Below are 27,829 nucleotides of genomic sequence, written 5' to 3'. Positions count from 1 at the left end.
CTGACGTTTGGAAACTCGAACCTTCAGCTCCCTCCACATATTTTCTATGGGATTAAGGTCTGGAGACTGGGTAAGCCACTCCAGGACCTTAATGTGTTTCTTCTTGAGCCACTCCTTTGTTGCCTTGGCCGTGTGTTTTGGGTCATTGTCATGCTGGAATACCCATCCACGACCCATTTTCAATGCCCTGGCTGAGGGAAGGAGGTTCTCAACCAAGATTTGACGGTACATGGCCCCGTCCATCGTCCCTTTGATGCGGTGAAGTTGTCCTGTCCAGAAAAACACCCCCAAAGCATAATGTTTCCACCTCCATGTTTGACGGTGGGGATGGTGTTCTTGGGGTCATAGGCAGCATTCCTCCTCCTCCAAACACGGCGAGTTGAGTTGATGCCAAAGAGCTCCATTTTGGTCTCATCTGACCACAACACTTTCACCCAGTTCTCCTCTGAATCATTCAGATGTTCATTGGCAAACTTCAGACGGCCCTGTATATGTGCTTTCTTGAGCAGGGGGACCTTGCGGGCGCTGCAGGATTTCAGTCCTTCACGGCGTTACCAATTGTTTTCTTGGTGACTATGGTCCCAGCTGCCTTGAGATGATTGACAAGATCCTCCCGTGTAGTTCTGGGCTGATTCCTCACCGTTCTCATGATCATTGCAACTCCACAAGGTGAGATCTTGCATGGAGCCCCAGGCCGAGGGAGATTGACTGTTCTTTTGTGTTTCTTCCATTTGCAAATAATCGCACCAACTGTTGTCACCTTCTCACCAAGCTGCTTGGCGATGGTCTTGTAGCCCATTCCTGCCTTGTGTAGGTCTTCAATCTTGTCTCTGACATCCTTGGAGAGCTCTTTGGTCTTGGCCATGGTGGAGAGTTTGGAATCTGATTGATTGATTGCTTCTGTGGACAGGTGTCTTTTATACAGGTAACAAACTGAGATTAGGAGCACTCCCTTTAAGAGTGTGCTCCTAATCTCAGCTCGTTACCTGTATAAAAGACACCTGGGAGCCAGAAATCTTTCTGATTGAGAGGGGGTCAAATACTTATTTCCCTCATTAAAATGCAAATCAATTTATAACATTTTTGACATGCGTTTTTCTGGATTCTTTTGTTGTTATTCTGTCTCTCACTGTTCAAATAAACCTACCATTAAAATTATAGACTGATCATTTCTTTGTCAGTGGGCAAACGTACAAAATCAGCAGGGGATCAAATACTTTTTTCCCTCACTGTATATGTGGAGGTAGAATACAATGTAACTGATTGGTTAGAGTGGGGCCTCTGAATCAGGTTTTGGCATGGTAACTTCTTGACAAGACAGATGTTCTCTTCCTCCATGTCTGGCGCTCCTCCGTTTCTTCTCTGTTTCCATCCTCACATCTCGTCCTCAGGGTCAGAGCTGTGGTTATTCATCTGGAACGCACACACATGTAATCAGTACCAGTGTGCCAAAACACCAAAGGGTGTTTTGTTCAGGTAAGGCTCCCCTTGCTAGGGTGATTATACACAGTGATGAGGAAGGTCTGGAGGATAATAGTCTTCTATATAAACACCCACTCATCTGTCAGGGTAAGAGCATCCTGTCCTGCTTTCATTTATTCTATTTTCAGTCTCTCCAGTTCCAATTTTCAGTCTCTCTTTCTTTAATTATTTTGCTTTTACTTTTTTCACCAGTGCTTTTCTTTGTGTTTTTGAGTTGCATGTCAGTTATGAGTGTGAACGGTGCGTGGGTGAGATGAACCCAGACTGAGATCTTCAAGTGTCATGCTATTGATTTGTCTGTATGACTCAAAATGAATGATGGCTATGGATTTGTTGCTCTTGTCACTGTTCTCTTTGTGTGTATGTTTGTGTGTGTGTGTGTGTGTGTGTGTGTGTGTGTGTGTGTGTGTGTGTGTGTGTGTGTGTGTGTGTGTGTGTGTGTGTGTGTGTGTGTGTGTGTGTGTGTGTGTGTGTGGAGATAAGCACTTTATTTCTGCTGCATGGCGAATCACTCGGACAACTGCTAAATCACAGCCAACCATAGGCCATGCTGAGGTACTCATGTTGCTCTGAGACAAGGAGAAAGCACTCCCACTCAGAGATTCTCCACAGACACACACACACACATCAAGCCAGTTACCGTGTGATCATCGTCACTGGCCTCCCCCAGTTCGGGGCTCTCTCTCTGGATGCGGCGGCGAGGGGGGGACAGGGGGGAGGGGGAGCGCTCACCGCTGCTGGCGGAGGGGGGGTACGGTGACCCGGCCAGACTGCCCTCCCTCAGGGGAGACCCTAAAAAACACGGAGTGAGAGAGGGAGTGAAAAGGAGTGAACATTCATTAACTTCACTCTATAGGGCAGATCAGTGTTGGTGTGTGTGTGCTCACGTTCGATCTAAACCATTGATGGTCATTTGCACTGCACGAGTTGACAGATGAGAGGAGAGAACAAGAAAGACCGGATGAGGGAGAGATGTGGCGATAGAGAGAGAAATGGGAGAGGGGAGAGGGAGACAGAAAGGAGAGATGTGGCGATAGAGAGAGAAATGGGAGAGGGGAGAGGGAGACAGAAAGGAGAGATGAGGCAATAGAGAGAGAAATGGGAGAGGGGAGAGGGAGACAGAAAGGAGAGATGTGCCGATAGAGAGAGAAATGGGAGAGGGGAGAGGGAGACAGAAAGGAGAGATGAGGCAATAGAGAGAGAAATGGGAGAGGGGAGAGGGAGACAGAAAGGAGAAATGAGGCAATAGAGAGAGAAATGGGAGAGGGGAGAGGGAGACAGAAAGGAGAGATGAGGCAATAGAGAGAGAAATGGGAGAGGGGAGAGGGAGACAGAATGGAGAGATGAGGCGATAGAGAGAGAAATGGGAGAGGGGAGAGGGAGACAGAAAGGAGAGATGTGGCGATAGAGAGAGAAATGGGAGAGGGGAGAGGGAGACAGAAAGGAGAGATGAGGCAATAGAGAGAGAAATTGGAGAGGGTAGAGGGAGACAGAAAGGAGAGATGTGGCGATAGAGAGAGAAATGGGAGAGGGGAGAGGGAGACAGAAAGGAGAGATGTGGCGATAGAGAGAGAAATGGGGGAGGGGAGAGGGAGACAGAAAGGAGAGATGTGGCGATAGAGAGAGAAATGGGAGAGGGGAGAGGGAGACAGAAAGGAGAGATGTGGCGATAGAGAGAGAAATGGGAGAGGGGAGAGGGAGACAGAAAGGAGAGATGAGGCGATAGAGAGAGAAATGGGAGAGGGGAGAGGGAGACAGAATGGAGAGATGTGGCGATAGAGAGAGAAATGGGAGAGGGGAGAGGGAGACAGAAAGGAGAGATGAGGTACAGTAGTGGAGTAGGATTGTAATTGACGCTGGAATAAATGAATATGGAGATGAGATCAGTCAATCACCCAAAGGCATCGCGTACAGATAAGAGATAGAAAGGATGAGATGACACACACACCCACACACGTTCTTTCTTTGTCGGTACAGTACGTGTGTGCTAGAAAGGACAAAGGTGCAGTTTGTCCATGTGGCCACATGAGGGCAGCAGCAGCTACAACACTTCCATAGAGGGCTTTCTATTTATTCTCCTATAAACCTGCTTTCGCCATCTCTGTACTTCTCACTGTCATTCTTCTGCACTGATTCGTATGAACTGGACAGGTGAAAACTCATAATGTATCTCTGGCTTCCCCTATCATGCTTTACTGCTGTTTCTCCTGTCCACTCCCCTCTCTCTTTCTGATTGGTTGTCTCACCTGTGTGGTCCCGCCTCTGTGTGTCCATCCTGTCCAGGTTGTCGAGCAGCCCGTCAATCTGTGTCTTTATCAGAGTCAGCTCCCTCTTAATGACCTGCAGTTCCTCCATCCGCACTACAAGGAGGGAGAGGTTGAGGGAGGGAGAGAGGGGGGAGGGGGGAGAGATAGAGAGAATGAGAGAGGGGGAGAGAAGGAAGAAAAGGACCCAAGGCAAGTGAGTGTGTTGGTAATAAGGACTATTAAGGTGATGAGGGTGGGTATTAGAACTGCATATACACTGCCGATTGGTTCTGCTCTGTTGATTTGGGCTAATAATGCGACCTGATTGGCTAGGATCCATGAAGGAAAGAGGCTGCTATAGAAGGGTTGTAATGAGAGAACCATCTTGGGTGTAGTGTGTGACTGTGTGTGTGTGTGTGACTGTGTATGTATTACTCACACTTGGCCCTGTTGGAGCTGGTGGAGTGGGCTCTGGAGCTCTTGGAGGGGGGCCTGTCTCGGCTGCGTCTGTGCCCAGAGGAAGTGGAGGAGGAGCGGGGTCGTTTGGCCAGGCTAGGTCCCTGGGCCAGGGGAGGTAAGGAAGCTGGCACGCGCTGGTAGTCATACATCCTGAAGAGGGAAACATCCACACAGACTGTCATCCAACTACTAGTACTTTGTGTAGTATTGTCAGTGTGACTGGATGTGTATGTAAGCATGTCAGAAAAGTACAGTGACAGGATGTTTGTGAGTGAGTGTGTGAGCAAGCAAGCATGTGTGTGTGTTTGCGTGTATGGACAGTGATGTCTATCACCTAGTTGGATGGATGTGTGCGTGGGTGTGTGTATTTGTGAATGTATGTCTCCTATGATGAATGACACAGAGGGAGAGGGCTGACAGGATGGTGTAATAACATCTGACAAGCCGAGGGAATACACACACACATACACACATCCACACACATACACAATGTGTACACAAGTGAAAAAATAATAAGAAATAGTATCTGAGAAGGTGAGGGAGAGGATATCCCAGATAGGGAATGAGGGAATGAGGTTGAGCAGGTTGAAGACCCCTTGCACTCCTCACACAACCATTATAGTATTACCCTACAAGAAAACACAGTGCCGCTGGATTTGGAAGTCTCACCACATCATGTGACAAAACACAAACAAAATACAAATGACTAATGACTGTAATGACTACTAATGACTGAACATACTGAAGAGGGTGAGAAACGAAGGAGAGGTGAGGTATGGAGGGATTGAAGAGAAAAGGGGAAGGAGATGAGATGAGGAGGAGGGGAGAGATCTACTATGTGACAGAAGTTAGATTTGGATCGGTCTCCACTGTCAGTCCCCCCCTCTCCTCCTCTCTTCCCTCGTTCCCCCATCCCCAACTCCATATCCCTATCTACAGCTAAATCTAATTGGTTCTGTCAGGGCCAATCAAAAGCTCTCTGGCAGCGCAGCGGAGCAGGTGACAGGAGAGAGTGTATCACACACTCGCTTTAAAGCAGTTACAGAAACATGGGAGAGTGTGTGTGTGTGTGTGTGTGTGTCATGTTGATTAAGAGAGTCATTGATCTCCACCTCCACTACCTCCCTGGAGAGACCCAACCACTCACTGGTCATCCATCATCAGCCAGGGGGAAGGATACATGTCACTGTTAAAGGCTAAAAACTAACCAATCAGACCCCCGAAAGGGGTCACAGGGGCACAGCCATCCAATCAGATTCCTCCCAGGGGTCAGAGCTAGCCAATCACACACACCACACACTTAACAGGAGTCAGCACTCCTGTAAGTCAATTGGCTATCCAATCAGATAACACCCATAGGCTGTAAGTAAATTTAGTCTCAGCTTGACTGGGACCTATGTTAACCCGCAGGCCCTATAACCACAGTTTTAATGAAAGTCTTCCACTCTGAAATGAAGTACAGGGGCTTTTATACCAGGACTGCCTAACTGGCTGCAGTTTGCAGTCTTTAAGGGCTGGCTTTCATCCTAACCTCTTAATAAGCTCTGCCAGCTAATTCAATCCTGCGAGTCACATTCCAACCTGAATGCCTTTCATATGATATCTGCTTACAGCATCAGAGAGCTGTTAGGGCTGAGAGCCAGACAGGCAGAGACCTGGGCACTGGCTCCAGCTCTTAAAAACTGAGAGAGAGGAGGGAGAAGGAGGGGGATAAGGAGGGTTGGAGCCAAAAAGAAAGAAAGCAAGAGAGAGAGAGAGAGTGAGAGAGAGAAGGACACATCACCCTCCATACACACCAAGAAGATCCTGCACCACCAAACACCCACCCCAGGAACCATAGCCCTGTTATCCTGTGCCCTGAGTGTAGCCTACAGCAGAGCAGGGCTCAGAGACTCGTGGACAGATGTGTTAGTGTTTATTTACATGTCCTAAGTAAGCCTGAGTGGCCTTTACACAGGCAGGGCTGTGTGGAAGACTGCTGAGGAGAGAGAAACACACTTTAAACCAGCCGCAAACAGGATGCCAGCCGGGAAGCCTTGAGGTTTGATGTCAGTTTGGGTTCAGTGATTGAGCTGTAAGTCATAGAGAGAGACAAGACTTTAGTGTTCAGTTGAGGAACGTGTGTTACCCCTTTACTGAAATCTATCTCACACAACAGTTCCCCTGTCTCAGGAGAATGTATTACCAGTATATAACCAGATACAGCCACCTCACTGTGCATGAAGTATATCAACCGGCCACCAAAGTAGTGAGAGGGCTGCGACCGTTGCCTTTGTGCAGAGACGCTGGGAGACTAAAGGCTGATGGGAGTTTAAAGTCCTTTAGTGGAGTTTGCAGATGGAGATAGACAGTGTGCTGCTACAACGACTTTGAAGTGTAGTTTCAGAGAATAGGAGCTTGGGAAACAGACAACGAGAGACTGTGGATGTGTGAGGATTAGAGAAAACAGAGCGAGAGTGTGTGTAAGTGTTTGTGTATGTGTATGTGTATGTGTGTGTCCGTGTGTGTGTGTGTGTGTGTGTGTGTGTGTGTGTGTGAGTGTGTGTGTGTGTGTGGATTAGAAGAGAGATTATAAGAGAGGCTTTGTCTCTGCTAGAGCTGTTATCTGTGTGTGTAGAGGCAGACATTTTCTCATATGCACATAAACAGAAGCATAGACGCACACACACACACACACAAGCTGTCGATGGAGCTAGCCAGCCACGTAGGGCAAAATCATGTACCGTGTTTGAAGCAAATTGAATATCAGTGGTGTTTTCTCCTGTGTGAAGACAGAAAAATGCAGAGCGTGGCAAAACAACAAAATGCAAAGAAAAGATGACAGTGTGAGTGCGTCCACACAGAGGACAACAAGGTTGTTCAGTGTGTGTGTGTGTGAGAGAGAGAGCACTCTTTATTCAGATGTGCTGAGTGCTGTGTTTATGAATGAGCCATGTCACCTTCAGTGTGCCTGAGGGAGGTGGAGAGCTCCCAGAGCAATTACCTAAGTGACTGACCTGGGTGACGTTACGCCATGCTGAACCAGACAGAACCGGACTCAACTGGACTTGGCATAACTGAGTCAGACTGAACATGACTGACTTGGGTTAAGCCATGCTTAACCAGATAGAACCGGACTCAACTGGACTTGGCACAACCGAGTCAGACTAAACAGGACTGACCTGGGTTAAGCCATGCTGAACTGGACTAAACCGGACTGATATGGACGGAATCCGACGGGATCAGAGATCATCAGACTGAAAAGCATTGAGCAAGACTGGAGTGGACTGAACGGGATTGAACTGGGTAGGGCCACACTAAACTTGAATGAATTGTATTGAACCAGACTGACTGTCAAATTCTGGCTTGGAATCTGAACCGAGGTCATGATCTCTTGGCTGGAGCTGTAGTGAAAACACCCCACAGCTCCATGTCAAAACACAGTACCATCCACAGTACTGTACCGCTGGAAAGTGAACAGGAACTCAATGGCAGTTTTCCAGCCTACAGTTAATTCTCGATATGCTTCAGTTACTGTAATGTAGCAACCCTGACCCACGGCCCAACCTCTGCTGTGAGCCGCAGAAAACTAACCTGAGCTTTAATGGAACTTGTAATATAAGCTGCTGCACTTAGAGCAGTTTGATCTGACTCATAATGATTAGAGACTTAGCAAGGGTTAGAGTGGCTTACAACCTGACTGGATTCCTTATAGAGGTCACACAGCACACATCCTCCCTGTGTGTTGATGCGTGTGTCTTGGGAGTGTTTGTCTTTGTGTGTGTGTGTGTGTGTGTGTGTGTGTGTGTGTGTACGCTTGCACAGGATGTGTGTTCATGCACAGGATGTATGCGTGTGTGTTTGTCTATGTGTGTGTGTGTGTGTGTGTGTGTGTGTTCGTTCGTTCATATGTGTGTGCCTCATTCACCTGCCAGGCCGAGTGGAGCAAAGATATACCAAGGTACGATTAGTGAGCAGTAACAGGCAGCACTGTTAGCAGAGACACATGACTGACAGCTCAGTGACGGACAGGGGGATGGGGAGGAGGGAGAGGGCCAGCATGAGACAGGAGAGACAAGGAGGGTTAAGTGTGTCTTTTAGACTTTTCCTCTGTCCGCCTCTGAACATTTAGGGTTTGTGTGAGGCGTGGTGCAGAGTGGGCTGACAGTACCTGTCATAGAGGTCCTCCTGATAGCACTCATAGTCCAGGTCATACTCAGATCTGCAGAGAGAGGGGATGGGGGGGTGGAGAGAGAGAGAGACAGTGAGTTGACAGTGGCCTGACGCCTGACACAAAGGCTCACAACTGTCTTCACAGCTGACTGACAGTGGTGTTACTGACAGCACACACACACACACACACAAACACACAGTGGTGTAAAGTACTTAAGTAAAAATACTTTGAAGTACTACTTAAGTAGTTTTGGGGGGAATCTGTACTTTACTTTACTACTTATATTTTTGACAAGTTTTACTTTTACTCCACTACATTCCTAGAGAAAATCATGTACTTTTTACTCCATACATTTTCCCTGAAAGTACTATTTACATTTAGAATGCTCAAGCAGGACAGAATTACGGCACCTATCAATATAACGCTTTGTCATCCCTACTGCCTCTGATCTGGCGGGCTCACGAAACACAAATACTGTTTTTGTAAATGATGTCTGAGTGTTGGAGTGTGCCTCTGTCTGTCCGTAATTAAAAATAATACGAAAATAGTGCTGACTGTTTTGCTTAATATAAGGAATTTGATGTATAGCATTTACTTTTACTTTGTACTTTTACTCAAGTATGACAACTGAGTACTTTTTTTACCACTGTACTTAAGTACATTTAAAACCAAATACTTTTAGACTTTTACTCAAGTAGTATTTTACTGGGTAACTTTCACTTGAGTCATTTTCTGTTAACGTATCTTTACTTTTGTCAAGTATGACAATTGAGCACTTTTTCCACCACTGCAAACACACACACACACACACACACACACAAAACACACACACACACACAAAGTCATCCTCTGTGAGAGCAGAACGGTAAGACAGGCTGATGAAAAACTGAGAGATCAAACAACATTTATCTAGGATACAAGCAGCCTTTCAGATCTGTTCCTTATTAGGTGAGCTAAAAATACTGTGCCATCAGAGATATTTCACACTGTAAGCAGGCTGCTGGAATAGTGTGTACATAGTTAGAGCAGGGCTCTGCCAAGTGGAAGGAATATGCTTTTCATGATTTCTAGCCAGCTGGAAAAAGACATTGGATTTGTTGTGCCACAGCACCCAAGGTGGAAAATCCATAGTAATTGTCCTGTGTTATGCACCAATGACAGCAGGCTGCGCACTCTATGTGCTTCTACATATTCCTGCTCATTTACTGTGAAGTTGGACTGTCAGGTGTGTGTGTTGGTGTGTATGCACCCATCTGTGTATGTGCCCATCTGTGTGTGCGCCTGTGTGTGTGTGTGTGTTTGTGCATCTCTGTGTGTGTTTGTTTAGACTCAAGCTCACACCTTTCCCTACAATATATGGGCAGAGTTTGCTGTAGGTTGTAGTTGATAGCCTATCCTATAAGGTTTGGTGAGTAGAGCGGACCAGGGCAGAGAGAGTGACACTAAGCCTGATGGTAAGTAGCTCATACCCTGGTGTGTAGTTAAATAGAGCTCAGAATTTCTCTGTGTGTTTCCTCCCTGCCTGGCCACTGATACCCCAGCCCTAAAGTCTACACACAGACACACACACACACACGCGCACGCACGCATGCACGCACAAGCATACACACAAAGACATTATCAGCAAATACCCTCCACTTTTGCTTTTTGTAAAACTTTCAACCATAGGGAAGCACTGTATTTATAGGTGCCTGAAAGGTGACTCATGTACTCATACTAATTCCTATTTATTACACATATATTAATACACTGTATAAATAGAGCCATGAGCATAGCCTCTACTAAATCGAATACATGTTCACCTCAAAGTGAATAGCATACAGTATGTGGGAGATACAGATGGTATCAGCAGGGTTCATCAGAAGCTCTCAAACAGATGGATCAAACCAGACACACACAGACACAGACAGACACACACAGATGCATGACATACAGATGACACACACACACAAAATCACACCCACATACACACACACACAAAGATGAATGATAGACACATAACACGCTCTCATCACGCCCACGTCCACACACATGTCCACACACACACACACACACACACACACACACACACACACACACACACACACACACACACACACACACACACACAGACACACACACACACGTCCACACACACACACACACACACACACACACACACACACACACACACACACAGCTAAAGCCCTTCTGTCCTATCTGTCTCTGCAGGGGGCTGGTGAGTCTCAGTGCTGTAATCATGCTGTTGACTGGAGGAAAGTGATGTATCAGTAAACATGTCAGGAAGTACAGCAGGAGACTAAACATGACACTTTTTCACAGCTAGAAACATACAGTACACACATGCATGAGAGCAGACACACAGACAGATGTGCTGCGCACACATACACACACTTTCTCTCGCTCACTCTCTATGTAAATGTGATTCAGAATGTAGCAACCCTGTCTCTGAAGTGTCGAGATAGCTAGCAGTGTCGGTATAAAAGTGTGTGTGTGTGTGTGTACCTGAGGTGTGTGTGAATTCCTAATGAATTATCCTCCAGCTACCTGCAGCCAAACTGTTTCTGGTTTTCTCCCCTCGTCTGAAGCCAGTTGGTTTTTCTGAGCTCCAGATTCTGCCAGCTTCAAATAATCTGTAATAAGTGTCAACGTTTACGCCTCATCACGCTCTTCGCCAACTGTGTTTTATGATTTAGCTCGAGGTCTGATCAATTTGCAGAAAGCTTTCTGTTATTCTAAATACCGGTAGGCCTTTCATGTGCAATGGAAGACATCTATGTTTCCAGCTATCTCTATTTAACATGATGGAAACTGCAGGGGAGCACACTCTGGTTGAAGGTTTCTTTCCATGTTCATGTCCAAATGTGTGTGTGGGTTTGTACATTGCAGGGTTGGCTGTGTGGATTAGGGTTTATGTGCTGTGTACAACTGAACCCCAACAAAACCACTCTACTTAGCCAGTTCCAAGACCCTGACAAAACCATTGTACTTAGCCACCATTGAAACTGAATTCAAACAGAACCTCTCCACTCAGTCTGCTAATAGGACCCACCTGAACACAACACAACCTCTCAACCTCTAACCACAGATTCCCTGCGCTCAGCAGAACACCATGAGATAACAGATCTGACAGCAAACAGACGTGCTGTGTTCAGGCAGGGAGGAGGGACGAAGTGAGCACTCGGGAGAGAGAGAACAGTGCCACAGGCCCCGGTACAGATGAGGGGCTCTGTGTTCTAATGGGGAACTCGAGCGGAAGACAGAGAAAATAACAACTATTTGCCAAACTCTCATAGCAGGAAAACTAAGACAGACTGACTCACTCTAACTCTCTTTCTCTATCATTGTCTCTCCCTACAGCAATGTTCTAGTTGGTAATCTGTGTCATTTAGCACTGGGAGGAGAGAGAGAGAGTCAGAACAGAAAGCAATTTCCATTGCCCCTTCCATTATCCAAGCCATCTTCTGTTATAAGAGTGGCTAAACACTTCAACCAAGTCTGAGACAAACAGACAGACATGTCAGGTATTAGTGCATTTCTGCAGTTTGAAAACATAGGAGACCATACAGTGCATTACAGTTTCTTCATCCTTTTAGCCGAGCACTCTGGAGAGGCATTGTGATTTTAACACCACCTGCCTGGTGAAAAGAGTGATTACCGGCTCCAGAATGATCACCATGACCAAAAAGACTGCTGTGAGACCATAAACCAGTGGTATTTCCCTAGTGGGGTCACGGGGGAAATTCAGTGGGGTCGCCAATTTTTTATATATTTTTTTATGCAATGAATTGAAGGTTATTTGTTGATGTAAAATTTGAAATGTACCCATTTTAAGGTTGCGTCATTAAATCTGGGGTGGGGTGGGGTCACTAGAAATTCTAGTGAAAAAAATGGGGTTCCCAGAAAATCTGGTGGGAAAAAATGGGGTCCCCGCAGAAAAAGTTTGAATACCACTGCCATAAATAGTATATCTTAGAACCACAGCACATCTCTCAACCATAATGTTGAGTGAATAGTGTTTATTGAGGTTGGTTTGGTTTCGGTTTGATTATTTTTAAAAATATCACGGTTTTCAATTTCCGTTTCGATTTTTTTCTTTTTTATTAATTGCACTATGCATCATGTGGGTTGAATACTGTAACAACAGAGAATAAAACAATTAATAAAAGTCCCATGATGGTAGTGACTGCCGATTACTACTCAACCATAATTTATTCACATTACTTTCATAAAATATTTACATTTGTTTTATTTGATGACTTTATTATTTAATTCCAAGTCATCATCTCATCTCTACAGAGCTGCTGCTTATACTGTGTGACAAAATCACTATTTTGTAGTTCTTCAAAGTAAATAAGGCATACTTTTATGACTGCTGAATACCAACTATCAATCACTTAAATCATGTATTTTCAGATAGAGCTACCTCGCAAAATGTCGGTTAAGTGCTCAGCACTACCAGCAACACAACCACCTGGAGTAAACCAATCACACTCTAGGTTGTCTCGTTAATGACATAATGGTCTCTGGAATGGAAGCTTTGTTGCTTCGACAAAGTCATTTCTGAAGATTATTATGTATTTCATGTGATTAGTGATTCATGTGAAGGTAAAAAATTAAGAAAAAATAATCAACCCCATTACGTGAACTGAATACTTGTTTTAATGCTGTATGGTGAAACTATTCCTTTTAAAAGAATTTTTTCAAAAGAAACATTGAACATCTAATAGTCAAATCATAGTGTAAAAGCAGGTGAGCTGGTTCTACTATTTTTGACAATTTTCTGGTGTTTTGTAAAAACTGAGTGGGTCGAGATTAACGTCAACCCTATTACCCATAGATAGACAGGCTAGAAATGTTTTAAAAATTGAATGTTTAAATGTTTTCTTTATTTTTTTTGTCATTTAGCAGACGCTCTTATCCAGAGTGCATACATAATTTTTTTTCATTTTTCATTTTTCATACTGGCCCCCCGTGGGAATCGAACCCACAACCCTGGCGTTGCATATTTTTATTTATGGCTCTACAGAGCTGCTGCCTATGCTGTCTGACAAAATCACTATTTTAGTAGTTCTTCAAAGTAAATAAGGCATCATTTTATGACTGCTTAATACCAACTATCAATCATTTAGATGATGTAGAGATACGTTGTGAAGCAACTGCTCTTTATCCCTCTCAATCACGTTCTTCTGTCTCTTCTCTCCATGTCTGAGCGCTGCGCATAGATCGGACATGTAGGCGCGCAAGGGATTGTGGTCATTGTAGTTAATTACCACGTTTTCTGTGCTAAACTATGTAGAATATTGACCTGTTGGAAACTACAACTCCCTACTACATTGCACAGTTAGGGATTGATCTGATTTACAGTGCTATGAAAAAGTATTTGCCCCCTTTCTAATTTTCTCTACTTTTGCATATTTGTGATACTAAATGTTATCAGATCTTACACCAAAACCTAATATTAGATAAAGGGAACATAAGTGAACAAATAACACACCAATTACATATTTATTTCATAAACAAAGTTATGCAACACCCAATTCCCCTGTGTGAAAAAGTAATTGCCCCCTTACACTCAATAACTGGTTGTGCCACCTTTAGCTGCAATGACTCCAACCAAATGCTTCCTGTAGTTGTTGATCAGTCTCTCACATCGCTGTGGAGGAATTTTGGCCCACTCTCCATGCAGAACTGCTTTAACTCAGTGACGTGTAGGTTTTCAAGCATGAACTGCTCGTTTCAAGTCCTGCCACAACATCTCAATTGGGATTAGGTCTGGACTTTGACTAGGCCATTCTAAAACTTCCAATTTGTTGCTTTTTAGCAATTTTCATGTAGACTTGATTGTGTGTTTTGGATCATTGTCTTGCTGCATGACCCAGCTGCGCTTCAGCTTCAGCTCACAGACGGATGGTTTCTCCTATAGAATTCTCTGATACAGAGCAGAATTCATGGTTCCTTCTATTAAGGCAAGTCGTCCAGGTCCTGAGGCAGCAAAGCATCCCCAAACCATCACACCACCACCACCATGCTTGACCTTTGGTATGATGTTCTTACTGTGGAATGCAGTGTTTGGTTTTCACCAGGCATAATGGGACCCATCTCGTTCAAAAAGTTGACTTAAGTTTGCCAAAAAGCACCTGGATGATCATCAAGACTCTTGGAAGAACGTTCTATGGACAGATGATTCAAAAGTATAACTTTTTGGATGACATGGTTCCAGTAATGCCTGGCGAAAACCAAACTCTGCATTCCACAGTAAGAACATCATACCAAAGGTCAAGCATGGTGGTGGACTTGCCTTAATAGAAGGAACCATGAATTCTGCTCTGTATCAGAGAATTCTATAGGAGAATGTCAGACCATCCGTCTGTGAGCTGAAGCTGAAGCGCAGCTGGGTCATGCAGCAAGACAATGATCCAAAACACACAATCAAGTCTACATGAAAATGGCTAAAAAGCAACAAATTTGAAGTTTTGGAATGGCCTAGTCAAAGTCCAGACCTAATCCCAATTGAGATGGTGTGGCAGGACTTGAAACGAGCAGTTCATGCTTGAAAACCCACACGTCACTGAGTTAAAGCAATTCTGCATGGAAGAGTGGGCCAAAATTCCTCCACAGCGACGTGAGAGACTGATCAACAACTACAGGAAGCATTTGGTTGGAGTCATTGCAGCTTAAGGTGGTACAACCAGTTATTGAGTGTAAGGGGGCAATTACTTTTTCACACAGGGGAATTGGGTGTTGCATAACTTTGTTTATGAAATAAATATGTAATTGTTGTGTTATTTGTTCACTTATGTTCCCTTTATCTAATATTAGGTTTTGGTTGATGATCTGATAACATTTAGTATCACAAATATGCAAAAGTAGAGAAAATTAGAAAGGTGGCAAATACTTTTTCATAACACTGTATCTCTAGAGAAACCTTGCATTGAGCTCACAGAAAAAAAACGAACAAAATGGAATTCCAATAACTGAGCCAATGTTGGTCAATTAGTTATTTAAAAACCAAAACATAACCGGTATTTCTGTTAATTGCTCAGCACTACTCAACCAGCAACACAACCACCTGGAGTAAACCAATCACACACTGGGTCTCTTTAATGACATAATGGGCTCTAAGTTTGTGAGTGGAAAAATGTATGAGAGAGCGAGAGAGAGAGGGAGAGAGAGAGAGAGAGAGGCAGCTCAGTGAAGGGGCTGTGTGTGTGTGTGTGTGTGTGTGTGTGTGTGTGTGTGTGTGTGTGTGTGTGTGTGTGTGTGTGTGTGTGTGTGTGTGTGTGTTAAAAGGCAGTGCAGGGACAGCCAAATGGACAGCAGGGTCGCTAAAGGCTAATTAATTTATTTTCATAATTTCTCGAGTGCCTCTGCAATCCATTAGACATGGCTGGCTATAAATCATCTCACCCTGCTAGTCGCATAGCGTGTGTGTGTGTGTGTGTGTGTGTGTGTGCGCAGATGGAGGAGGTGGTGGTGTTGTCTGTGGTAAGCATTGAGACTTCCCCCTGTCAACATACAGTGTATACTCACACATCCCCACACACACTCTATGTTGATATAAACAGGATGCCATGATCATCAATCCCATTGAGCAGGATACTGGCCTCATGAGTATGTGTACATTGCTCTTAGGGGATTATCCTAGGGAGGAACATGTGCCCTCATCTTCTCTCTCCACACTAACAGCCCAGTCATCCCATGGCATACGGACACAACCTTACTTACTCTCACTCCAACTTCCCTAGAATCAAACACTCGTATAAATATCCTCCCCTCCTCCCCCCTCTCATTCTCTCCCAGTAGTTTGTCGTCATCATTGTAATGGTGTGTGTCGAGTGTTCATATTGATCTGTGTTTGACGAGCCCTTCCCTTTTCCTCTTATTCTCTCTCTCTCTCTGGTTTTCGCTGTGATGGTTAATTGCTCATCTGGCTGGGGAGTGGGGCAATGGGCCAGACAGAGCACTTATTTCTGAATCTATTCCAGAGAGCCGCCAAGGCCAATCTGCCCCCTCTGCCCAATCACACGACAGAGGGGGAAGGGTCAGAGTGCATTTTGTCCAATCACACGGCAGGGGGGATGGGTCAGAAGCCACAGAATACTAATTTCAGCATAATAATTGTTCTGCTATTCAGGGTCGTTCCATGAAATGAGAACCTTTTGCATCCCTTTGATATTTTAAGTAGAAATTGTGCCCCAATATTGCATTTTAAAAGCCTGTTATATTAAATAAAGTACCCTTAAATATAGAAAACATGGAACATTCAATAAATATGTTTTTTTTTAAATGAAAAAATACTTGCTAAAGTGCCAAAATTCAGCATTTTGACATTTCCCTCTGTGACATCTATTAAGATTTTAACCCACTGTAAGGGGCAATCTGCAGTTGATTCATCCATTTTTGGACTTTTGGATTAATGAAATGTACCCATATTGAAGAATATAACTTGTAAAGGCCTCATGAGCTTAATTCAACTGTCATACTCCATCAGAACCCAAAATATAAGCTTTTTCACTCCAATGGTTGTAAACAAAGTAATGTAAACACACACTATACAGCCTCAAAACATGGTTAAAACTATCATTGTGATGTCATGGATGGTCAGTCCTTACTTCCATAGCTCTGTCTATGAATTTGAGAGTGGTTACATTTCTCCAGCCCTATTCCTCAGATTTTTCCAAAACGGGTGGGGAAGAACCCTAGTTATTTTGTTGCTTTGACAAAGTCATTTCTGAAGATTATTATTTATTTAATGTGATTAGTGATTCAACCCTGTTGCATGAAATTATTTGTGGTTTTAATATGGTGAAACTATTCCTTAAAAAACAAAATCTAAGGGAACATTGAACATCCAATAGTCAAACCATAGTGTAAAAGCAAGTGATCTGTTTCTACTCTTTTTTGGCCATTTTCTGGTGTTTTGTGGTGGAAAACTGAATGGGTCGAGCATAACACGTCAACCCTGTTACCCGTAGATAGACTGACTAGAAATGTTTTAACAATTTAATTTGTATTGTGAAGCTTGCATTCAATTGCCTATCCCTGTTGCACACAAGCTTCCATTTATAGCTGATTTATGATGAAATCGTTAACACTGTTACGGTCAACCCTGTTACGGTCAACCCTGTTACTTTGGCACTTAATAGGCACTTACTATGGTATTTTTTAAATTTAACCTCTCGAGATGGGAAAACAATATGTTGAACATGTGCTCTTCATGACAGAATGTAAAAATTAATTTCTCATCACCAAGTTACACTACCCAAGAGACTCATTTCGTGGAACAACCCTTCCACTGTTTGCCCTCTTCCTCCCACCTTCAACCTCCTCCTCCCTCCCTCTCTCCTTCCACCTCATACCCCCTCTTTCATTCCCCCTCCCCTTCCACCTCCTACCCCCTCTCTCGTTCCCCCTCCTCCCTCCCTCTGTCCTTCCTTCCACCTCCTACCCCCTCTCTCATTCCCCCTCCTCCCTCCCTCTCCTTCCTTCCACCTCCTACCCCCTCTCTCGTTCCCCCTCCTCCCTCCCTCTCTCCTTCCACCTCCTACTCCCTCTCTCATTTCCCCTCCTCCCTCCCTCTCTCCTTCCTTCCTTCCACCTCCTACCCCCTCTCTCGTTCCCCCTCCTCCCTCCCTCGCTCCTTCCACCTCCTACTCCCTCTCTCATTTCCCCTCCTCCCTCCCTCTCTCCTTCCTTCCACCTCCATCCCCCTCTCTCATTCCCCCTCCTCCCTCCCTCTCTCCTTCCACCTCCTCTCATTCCCCCTCTTCCCTCCCTCCCTGGTGTATTAGTTGTGAAGTTCTGTCTCCGTCCCTCTCCTCCCTGAGACCCTAGCAGGCAGGTAACAGGTGATTTATGTTCAGATAAAGTTCCCACTCAGACCTGAGCCGTGCTGTGCTGGTGTAAATCAGATCAGTCTAATGCAGGGGGAATGGAACTTGCCTCTTAAACACAGGGGAGGAGCATCAGCTCTGAGTTATGACTGCCAACGGTCAGAGAGTCGTACAATCATGCTCACACTCAACTCTTACACGAGAACGTACAGACAGCCCAGTCTACAGTCCGACACAGAAAGGAGAGTGTGATAGAGGAATGGAACAATGAAGCCTTAACTCAGGTGTGTTTTACTGAGCTTGTAGCACCTCACTGCTCTCTGCCAGCTCCACACTTCTCTTTGATGAACTGAGCCTTTCCTGCTGGCCGTGCAGGAAATGTCCGCTTATTGCTACTAATGTGGATATAGTGGAGGTAAGAGACATCAATCTCACTGGTATGGCTTGTCTAGTGCTGTACGGGCAGGCTGGGTTATAGAGTCGGGTTAAACGCTATAGCTGGCTGTTTAAGGGGGAAACAGCTCCTACATTCACATATTTCTCAGAGTAGAAGGGTGGTCAAGGCACCTCAGTGCCAAGTTGCCAATCCAGAAGGCAGGGGGGAAGGAGAGAGGGATATGAAGAAGTTTGAGGGGGGTAACGCCCCTGTTGACCATTTCGGTTTGACTGTTTACCTGAGTACTACCTCTCTCACCCCCCCCCCGTCGTGTCGTCTCTCTCTCTCTCTCTCTCTCTCTCTCTCTTTCCCCGCTGGGGCAGGGTTTAGAGCGCTATTAAAGAAAAGTGCTGATCCCTCCTGCGTTGGTAAACGAGGGACTTAGCAGGGCTCCTCTGCTCTCTGGCTGGGGTACAACTATCTGTACTGTACACTGTGAGATTAGGCTGTGCACAGCAGGGGGCAGAGTATAATGCACTGTCAAACATGTACATGGATACACACAGTGAAGCACAATACACTCACATTTTTGCACTGTATGTAATTTAGTAATGAACACAATCCAAGTGGGTGCATTCTATAGGCTCCTACACAGAACATTTGAGATCAGAATTTTAAACACCTACAATATTAAATTGAACACTTTCTTAGTGTGTATATGTGACCCACCGAATTAGTCTTAAAATAACACTTTTAAAAGTGTTGATAAACTAACACCCCAAGAGTGTTGTCTCTAACACCATGGGTGTTGCAAAATCCGACTTACATTAACACTTTATTAGAGCTGATGCTGTTACACTTTCTCAGTGTTAGGGAATTAACACCTGTGGTTAAGCCTTATTTGCATATTTATTTCCCAGGGTGCCTTTCGAGTGAATTTAATAGGTACTAGTACCACCCATGACAGTGTTTGCTATTGACAGAGACATTACTTTTGCGTTCAATGGCTTTCAGTCCTGTAGCCTTCACCAAGTGAGTGCCTATATTAATATTTTATCATCAAAATGTAATTATTCATGACAATACATTACTCTTTTTGACAATAACGTACTTCGACAGCCTAGTTTTACCCTATCACAGTGGTCTGAAACTCCTGGTTTGCAGGCCACATCGGCAAGTCATATTATGCTGTCTTGCAAGGTGTTATATACAGTGCTTTCAGAAACTGCTTCTACAAAGTATTGACTCAGGGGTGTGAATACTTATGTAAATGTGATATTTCTGTATTTGATTTTGAATACATTTGGAAAAATGTCTAAAAACATGTTCTCACTTTGTCATTATGGGGTATTGTGTGTAGATGAATGAGAAAAAAAATCTATTGAATCAATTTTGAATTCAGGCTCTAACACAACAAAATGTGGAATAAGTGAAGGTGTATGAATACTTTCTGAAGGCACTGTAATTCTTATTGAAATCCAGCCAGTTCGAATATCCAACAATTTGAACTTTTAATCACCCACAATCTGCCTTCAGAATGACTGCCAAGGTAGGGAAGATCCATAAATGAGACTACCTAAACCATTTAAACTGGAACAACCATCTCAATAACGGGTGAAATAAGTCCAACCACTTACAGATTGGAAAAGTTTACAAAAATGTATGTTATTTATTTTTGTGTAGTATAAGATCAATTAATCTGGAACAAATTGCAAAAATCTCTGAAGCTGGAGACACTTATCTCCCTCACTAACTTTAAGCATCAGTTGTCAGAGCACCTTACCGATCACTGCACCTGTACACAGCCCATCTGAAATTAGCCCGCCCAACTACCTCATCCCTATATTGTTATTTATTTTGCTCATTTGTACCCCAGTATCTCTATTTGCACATCATCTCTTGCACATCTATCATTCCAGTGTTAATACTAATTGTAATTATTTTGCACTATAGCCTATTTTATTGCCTTACCTCCATAACTTGCTAAATTTGCACACTGTATATTATATGTATTTCTGTTGTATTTTTGACTTTGTTTTGTTTTACCCCATATGTAACTCTGTGTTGTTGTTTTTATCGCACTGCTTTGCTTTATCTTGGCCAGGTCGCAGTTGTAAATGAGAACTTGTTCTCAACTGGTTTACCTGGTTAAATAAAGGTGAAAAAATAATAATAATAATAATAAAAATCAATCAATGTGCACGCAGAAACATAGATATTAAAACAAAATATTATAAAAAGCAACCTGCAGCAAAGCATGCTGGGAAATATGATAATGAGGCCCTTCCTATGTCTTTTTCACTCTGACAGAGTTAACGGAAATGAACTAAACACATTCAAGGAACAACAACATCACGTGATGTCGATTCCACTGTGATTCAAATAACACCGCAGATGGTGTCAATTTCAATCCCACTGGTGTTAACCCCACTAGAATCAACACCCTCATATATAACACTCACAAAACGTTTTACCTCAACACTGAGATTTTTTAACACCCACAAATTTGCTGTGTATGACAAAGGCCAAATTTAGCACAGTGAGGGCTATGGGGAGTTGGGCTCACTCAGAAATAAGAGCTCTCCACTCTCTGTTTGTTTCTCCATACCATCCTATCTCCAACCCCTCATTCCATCCCCCCTCCCTCTCCGCTCCTGTCCTCTCCCCCAGTATGATCCCTGCAGTGTATCTATGTGTGGGTACTGGACTAAATGGACTTTAGTTGGATTAACAGAACATTGAATAGAGTCAAACTATTTCACACTGACTCATCTGATAATCTGTTGATCCTAGCCAGAGACTCCAGGCAGACAGACAGATACACACTGAGACAGACAGCTGCAGAGATACAGCAAACCTGGAGGGGAGGGCATCTCAGCATCATCAGCCAGAGCCAGAGGAATAAGTTATTGTTTTGTTGCTGTGGCCTTTCCAACTTTCCACCATGTGCCCAAGAACGGTCCCTGGTAAGCCCCTGATCCCCCACTGTGAGCCCTGGGTAAGAGACCGGCCCAGGCTGGTAGTGCTCAGTGTGGTGCTGGCTGTCCAGCACAACTATTACCAGTACCATGCTGCAACTAAACTAAGCATGCAGCTGCATAGCTATACAAGGCAAGGTTTTTTCAGTCTGTGCTTTCTGTGTAATTCTCTCCTTTTTTGTCATGCTCTCCCTCTTTACCACTCAATGTTATTCTCTAAACTCTACCACTCCTCTTTCTCCCCCAGCCCCCAACACCCACCCTCCCCTCACCCCACCTCATTTGTATCTTTCTCTCGGCTTTCTTCCAATCTCTATTCCCATCGTTCTATCTCTCTCATTTTGCCATTTTCAGAGATAAAGCATAGAGGAATCCATGCGCTGCCAGTGCAGCTTACCATTTCTCCTGCCTTCTATCAGATGGTATATCTGCCCCTGGCTTTCTCTCTATCAGTCATATCATCAGCCTCTATCCATCTCTATCATCTCTCCCAACACCATACATCAAACCAGAAGGGAAATGGACTGATAATGGAAAGAGAGAAAAACCTCCCAGAGAGGCTCTGTATCTCATATATTGATCATAGGAACATGCACTGAGTCTCTCTCACGGAGTCTCTCTCTCACATAGACAGGAAGATGAACATCAGTTTGCACTGTGCAGGCTAACGGATAAAGAATTCCCCCTTAAATACTACACTAACCTCAATGCTTCTGTCTGACTGTGTCTGAGTTGCAGAGTGACATATGGTGACTTCAGTTTTTAGATGCGCATGAGCAACTAAGGCTGTGTCCAAAATCTGTCTTGCCTACTACTTACTAAAACTGTGTACTAATTGTACTAAATATTATTTAGAATGTACAGTTTAGTAAAACGTATGCAGTAAGCAACAAATATCAACATATTAGCTTAATCTATACTGAGAATGTGTAATCTAATACACAATTGCATTGTTTTATCGCCATATGTTCATTTTGGTACAGCCAGTACTCTTACCTGATTATCAGCTGTTGTCAAACACAAGTGGGTCTGAAAAGACGATTCTCTTCCTAAATAGCATGCTGGCAATTCGTTCTAGATGAAAACCTAAAATGAGTTTGACATCCTGGCATTTAAAGCATACTCAATCGAAATGTGACATACTATAAAACATTATATTTTCAAACTCCCAATCAGCCTACTATTTAGAATGCAAGTATGGAACATAAATGCCCCCTCTTTAGGAAATAATGAGATATCTATTTCCATTAAGGATGAAATAGAATGAAGGATGAAATGGGTAAAAGGAGATGGAACTGAACATGCTGCTGGGGAAAGGCTGGTGGTGGTACATTATGTGAAGTAAACGTCACAGCAGGCCACATTACGAAGAAATAAATAAAGAATAAAATGAGAAAATAAAAAGACTGAAAATGAAATACTGGTAGCTACAGATCAGTGCGACCCAGACAGAGGTGGAGAGAGGCGTGGGTGGAGGAGGGAGAGTGGAGGAGGAGGGGAAGGGCAGGGAGGCAAGGGGCTTCAGACCAGCCTGTTCTCCTTCTCAAACAGCACACACTCTGGGGAGACCCTCCGGACAAGGCTAATCTACTCTCTCCCTCATTCAATCACTCTCTCTCTCCCACTCTCATCTTCTCTCGTCTTCTCTCCTTTATTCTCTCTCTCACCCCCCCCCCCCTCCCCCTCCACACACACACACATTTTCCCACCATGTTGAGAAGAACAGTCAGAGACACAGCAAGTCTACAATTCTAGACCTTAGGTCCTGAGAGAGACATAACCTTAAATCTTTCAATCTCTCCATCTGAACCACTCCCAGTGAGAGAGGCACTACTTAAACAAACAGCTATCATCATCATGCATCATCAATGGCACCTCCTCTACAGAGCCTAATCAGTAACACACCACCATGTAATCTAGTGCTCGACATCCATTACTGACCGACCCACTGGTCAGCAGCGGAGGGACACAGGGTGGTCTGGTTGCTGACGATAGGCTCTGGATGATCACAGTAGCATCTTCTAGTACATGGTGCAAATCTCCCTGTTACATTGCATGATTGATGCAAAAGTCTGAGACACGGATATGGATCTTAAGAGACGATTTGTCCCTAAGCGAGTAAGGGATGGAACCACAAGAGGTAAGTGATGTATTAAGTCAGCAGTATTCATCATTAGCTACTCAGAGCCAGACTGGGCGAATGAAATAAAACCTCAAGGCACCCTGTGTCTGCCCCTCTGTACTGAGTAGGCCTGACTGATGCCCCTTCACAGTTTGATTAGAAGAGCACAACTAAAAGAGAAGTGAAAGTGGTTGATAAAGAGGAATGGGAGTGTGCAGCATCAATAAGGCATTGGAGCTAGAGTAAGCGCTGGGCCTGGAACAGCACAGATAGGGCAGACCCAGCTATACACTGGAACACAGGAGTCTGTCCCGGGACAGATGGACAGAACACAGAGGAACAAAGGAAAGAGTTTAGGATAGGAGGTTGTGAGGAGTTGGAGTATGTCTGGAGTGTTTGGGTCTTGAGCATAGAATGCAGGTATGCAAGCACAAACACACGTACACATGACACACACACACACCTATACACACACACACCCCCTGGGGGGTTACTGCTGTTTCCTGAGAATGCGCTGACAAACCAACTGAGAGGAACCAGCCTGTGTTGTGTGGGTGTGTGTTTGTGCAGAGAGGAAGAGTCAGATTGTCCACTCTCTCTGTCAGAGTTTCGATGGTTAACAGTGGGGGGCCGTATCCTTTTCCCACAGTGGGAGCCCCTGCCCCCTGCTCCTCTGATATTCACCTGCTACTATCTCACCAGTCACTCCCCTTTTACTGCTGTCCTCTACTGTGTTGTGAGGGAACAGGACTATTACTGCTTATGCATCCTTATTTCCACGTAAAACCCACCACTGGTGTGCATGGCCAAAGAGCTCTATTTTCATGTCATCCAACAAATGTAAACGCCTGGAGTTTTCTAAACGGCATTGGCACTTGGAACCAGTGCTATGGTCAGATGACATGAAAATACAGCTCTTTGGCCATGCAAACCAGTACCTACTGTAATATATGGTGGTGTATATTTGATGTTATGGGGCTATTTTGCTTCCACTGGTCCTGGGGCCCTTGTTAAGGTCAACAGCATCATGAACTTTACCAAGTAAAATCAACATTTTGCAATGGCCATCTCAGTCTCCGGACTTGAATCCCATTGAAAATCTGTGGTTTGAATTGGCAGTCCATAAGCGCAGAAGAAGGATATTAAGGATCTGGAAAGATTCTGTATGGAGGAATGGTGGTCTAAGATCCCTCCCAATGCATTCTCCAATCTCATACAACACCTTTGAAAAAGGCTCAGTGTCATTATCATCATAAGGTGAGGTATTGAAAGGTCTTGGAAACAGGGGTGCCAATAATTTTGAAAAAAACATTACCTGTTAAACAAAATCTATTTCTCTGAGCAATTGTATTAGAATAAAATATGATTTGTGAGATAAATGTTACAAATTATTTTTACAGAGGTATAAGTTTAAGAGAAGGGGGGAATAGAAAAACAAAACAGGAGATGAGGAAGATTGGGGCTAGGGTCAGTCTAGGGTCAGTCTGTGATATCTGGTGTTATTCTCCTGTCTTATCCGGTGTCCTGTGTGAATTTAAGTATGCGCCCTCTAATTCTCGCTCTCTCCCTCCCATCCCGGAGGACCTGAGTCCTAGGACCATGCCTCAGGACTACCTGGCCTGATGACTCCTTGCTGTCCCCAGTCCACCTGGTCGTGCTGCTGCTCCAGTTTCCACTCTTCTGCCTGCAGCTATGGAACCCTAACCTGTTCACCGGACGTGCTACCTTGTCCCAGACCTGCTGTTTTCAACTCTTTCTCTCTACCACACCTGCTATTTCAACCTCTAAATGCCCGGCTATGAAAAGCCAAGTGACATTTACTCCTGATGTACTGACCTGTTGTAACCTCTACACCCACTGTGATTATTATTTGACCCTGCTGGTCATCTATGAACGTTTGAACATCTTGGAGAAAAATCTGGCCATAATGGCCATGTACTGTTTTAATCTCCACCCGGCACAGCCAGAAGGGGACTGGCCACCCCTCAGAGCCTGGTTCCTCTCTAGGTTTCTTCCTAGGTTTCTGCCTTTCTAGGGAGTTTTTCCTAGCCACCGTGCTTCTACATCTGCATTGCTTGCTGTTTGGGGTTTTAGGCTGGATTTCTGTATAGCACGTTGTGACATCTGCTGATGTAAAAAGGGCTTTATAAATAACATTTGATTGATTGATTGATAAGAGACATTTAATAAAATAAATAAGGAGAGGTCCAAATGACTCCCTCCATAGTGTGTATCAAAGCAGTAGTGTGGTTCTGTGTATGACAGTTGTAATGAATATCTTGGAAGAAAAAGGTTTCGATTCACGCGCCGTGCACGGCAGGTGTTTATTACGCCTTCGCAGAAGGCAGGAATTGTGGTCACAGGCAGGCAATGGTCATACACAGGTAGGCAAACAGTCAGGTGAAACAAAACTAGGACTTAAGGCTAAAACTGGTTCTCACAAATGAGCTATGAAAAGGCTTAGTAGAGTCAAAATTAACAATACCTCACAAGGCACAAACAGAAAGAACTGAACTAAATAAGGAGCTGATGAGACCAGGTGAGTAACTAACAAAGGTGAAATCAATGAACAAAAATGAAAGACAGGGCTACGTTCAAGAACACAAAGAAACAGGGCTACGTTCAAGAACACAAGGTGAACTAAGAAAATAAATACAAAACCTTACAACAGTATATTTCAGAGAGAAAGAGAGAGAGAGAGAAAGAGAGAGAGAGAGAGAGAGAGAGAGAGAGAACAAACTCTGGGCAACAACAGCTCTGGCATGTTTAAACAACAGATTACCATTAATCTGACTTTCAAATCAGCCCAGGTTACAGATGTTTACTGTGATTACCAACCAAAGGCTATTATTATAATTACTCACTTAGGCTCCTGGCAGAGAGAGAGAGAGACAGAGACAGTGAGAGAGACAGAGATAGAGACAGAGAGACAGAGACAGAGACAGAGACAGAGACAGAGACAGAGACAGAGACAGAGACAGAGACAGAGACAGAGACAGAGAGAGAGAGAGAGAGAGAGAGAGAGAGAGAGAGAGAGAGAGAGAGAGAGAGAGAGAGAGAGAGAGAGAGGGGGGGGGGGTATATGCATAATATCCTGCCTTTTCCTAGTGGAAACACCTGCACGTAATCAGATTAAATGATAGATTGAGCTAATCTCTTTGTGAAACAGGAGAGGACGACAGGAGGCTGCAAACAAGAGGGTGCTTTACTCTAAACACTCGCTACAAAGGGAATAAATCTGAAGACGTGTGTGTTTGTATCAGAGCCATTCTCTTTTAGTTTCTCACAGAGTAGATTTATCTTTCTGGAGGCGGAGGGCCGTTTGGTGTGGGATGGGCCAGTATAGACTGCATGGCTAGAGACCATCTGGACATCTGCAGACAGAACCCACAACATCCTCAGGCTAACTTTGAGATAACTTTCATCTAACTTTGGCAAATAAATCTAGAGAGAGAATAAATGGCCCGTTATTGTCTCATTGTTGTCGTCTTTGCTCCAAGAAGGAGAGCTTTTTGGGCACTCAGAGCTTCGGTACCCTCTTCTACTGAGAGAGAAAGTGGAATGATTACTGTATTTGACAATGATAAAGCACCAGAGCCATCTCACTAAAACACCCCCTATGTCTGGAAGAGGAGCACAGTCTACAACATCTCTGACTGCTTGTCTGTCCTAAACAATGTACCTCAGACGGCATTCTAAAAGCCTTTGCTCCCAAGAGACGCCCCCACCCACCACCCACCCTCCACTCTCTCCAAACCACCACTTTCTCACTCCAAAACCATCATACATTCAACAAACATTTAATAATGAGGTATAGTATGACCCCACTGTAACCATGGTGACGCATGACCCTGATCATTTTCAGTGAAGATTATGAGTGTGTGTGTGTGTGTGTGTGTATGAGCCTCCTCTCCAGTCCCAGTCAGAGCTTTGTCCCTTTATGGTCGGTCTGAGCCCAGGAACGAGGGACAGAACAGTAATTGGACATTTCAAAGATGAAAAGGATTCATTACGATGGTTAGTGTTAATTAGGAGCATTAGACAGCAGTAAGGTGACGAGTGACAGTGGGGGCAGCAGTGAAGGGTGTATGTAGTGTGTGTGTGGTGTGTGTGTGGTGTGTGTGTGGTGTGTGTGTAGTGTGTGTGTAGTGTGTGTGTCCTTCCCCCATCACATCTC

General features: G+C 44.2%; 1 protein-coding gene across 1 annotated transcript in view; it reads right to left on the bottom strand.

The window, feature by feature from the left end:
- Positions 1-1,374: 1,374 nt before the first annotated feature.
- The window catches only part of LOC311111758 (RNA-binding Raly-like protein), a gene marked incomplete at both ends in the record, with an annotated part of 58,227 nt that continues 31,772 nt past the window's right edge, over positions 1,375-27,829 (bottom strand). Inside the window, 5 exons of the mRNA XM_084154574.1 lie at positions 1,375-1,413; positions 2,093-2,274; positions 3,729-3,842; positions 4,168-4,337; positions 8,338-8,388. Coding sequence (XP_084010700.1) covers positions 1,375-1,413; positions 2,093-2,274; positions 3,729-3,842; positions 4,168-4,337; positions 8,338-8,388 — 556 coding nt within the window. The remainder of the gene's footprint in view (positions 1,414-2,092; positions 2,275-3,728; positions 3,843-4,167; positions 4,338-8,337; positions 8,389-27,829) is intronic.

This window comes from Coregonus lavaretus (assembly GCF_964263955.1).
Source record: "Coregonus lavaretus genome assembly, chromosome: 37".
In the NCBI taxonomy this organism is placed as follows: domain Eukaryota; kingdom Metazoa; phylum Chordata; class Actinopteri; order Salmoniformes; family Salmonidae; genus Coregonus; species Coregonus lavaretus.
Note: the sequence above shows the minus strand (reverse complement) of the source record. Positions and strands in the feature narration are given on the sequence as shown.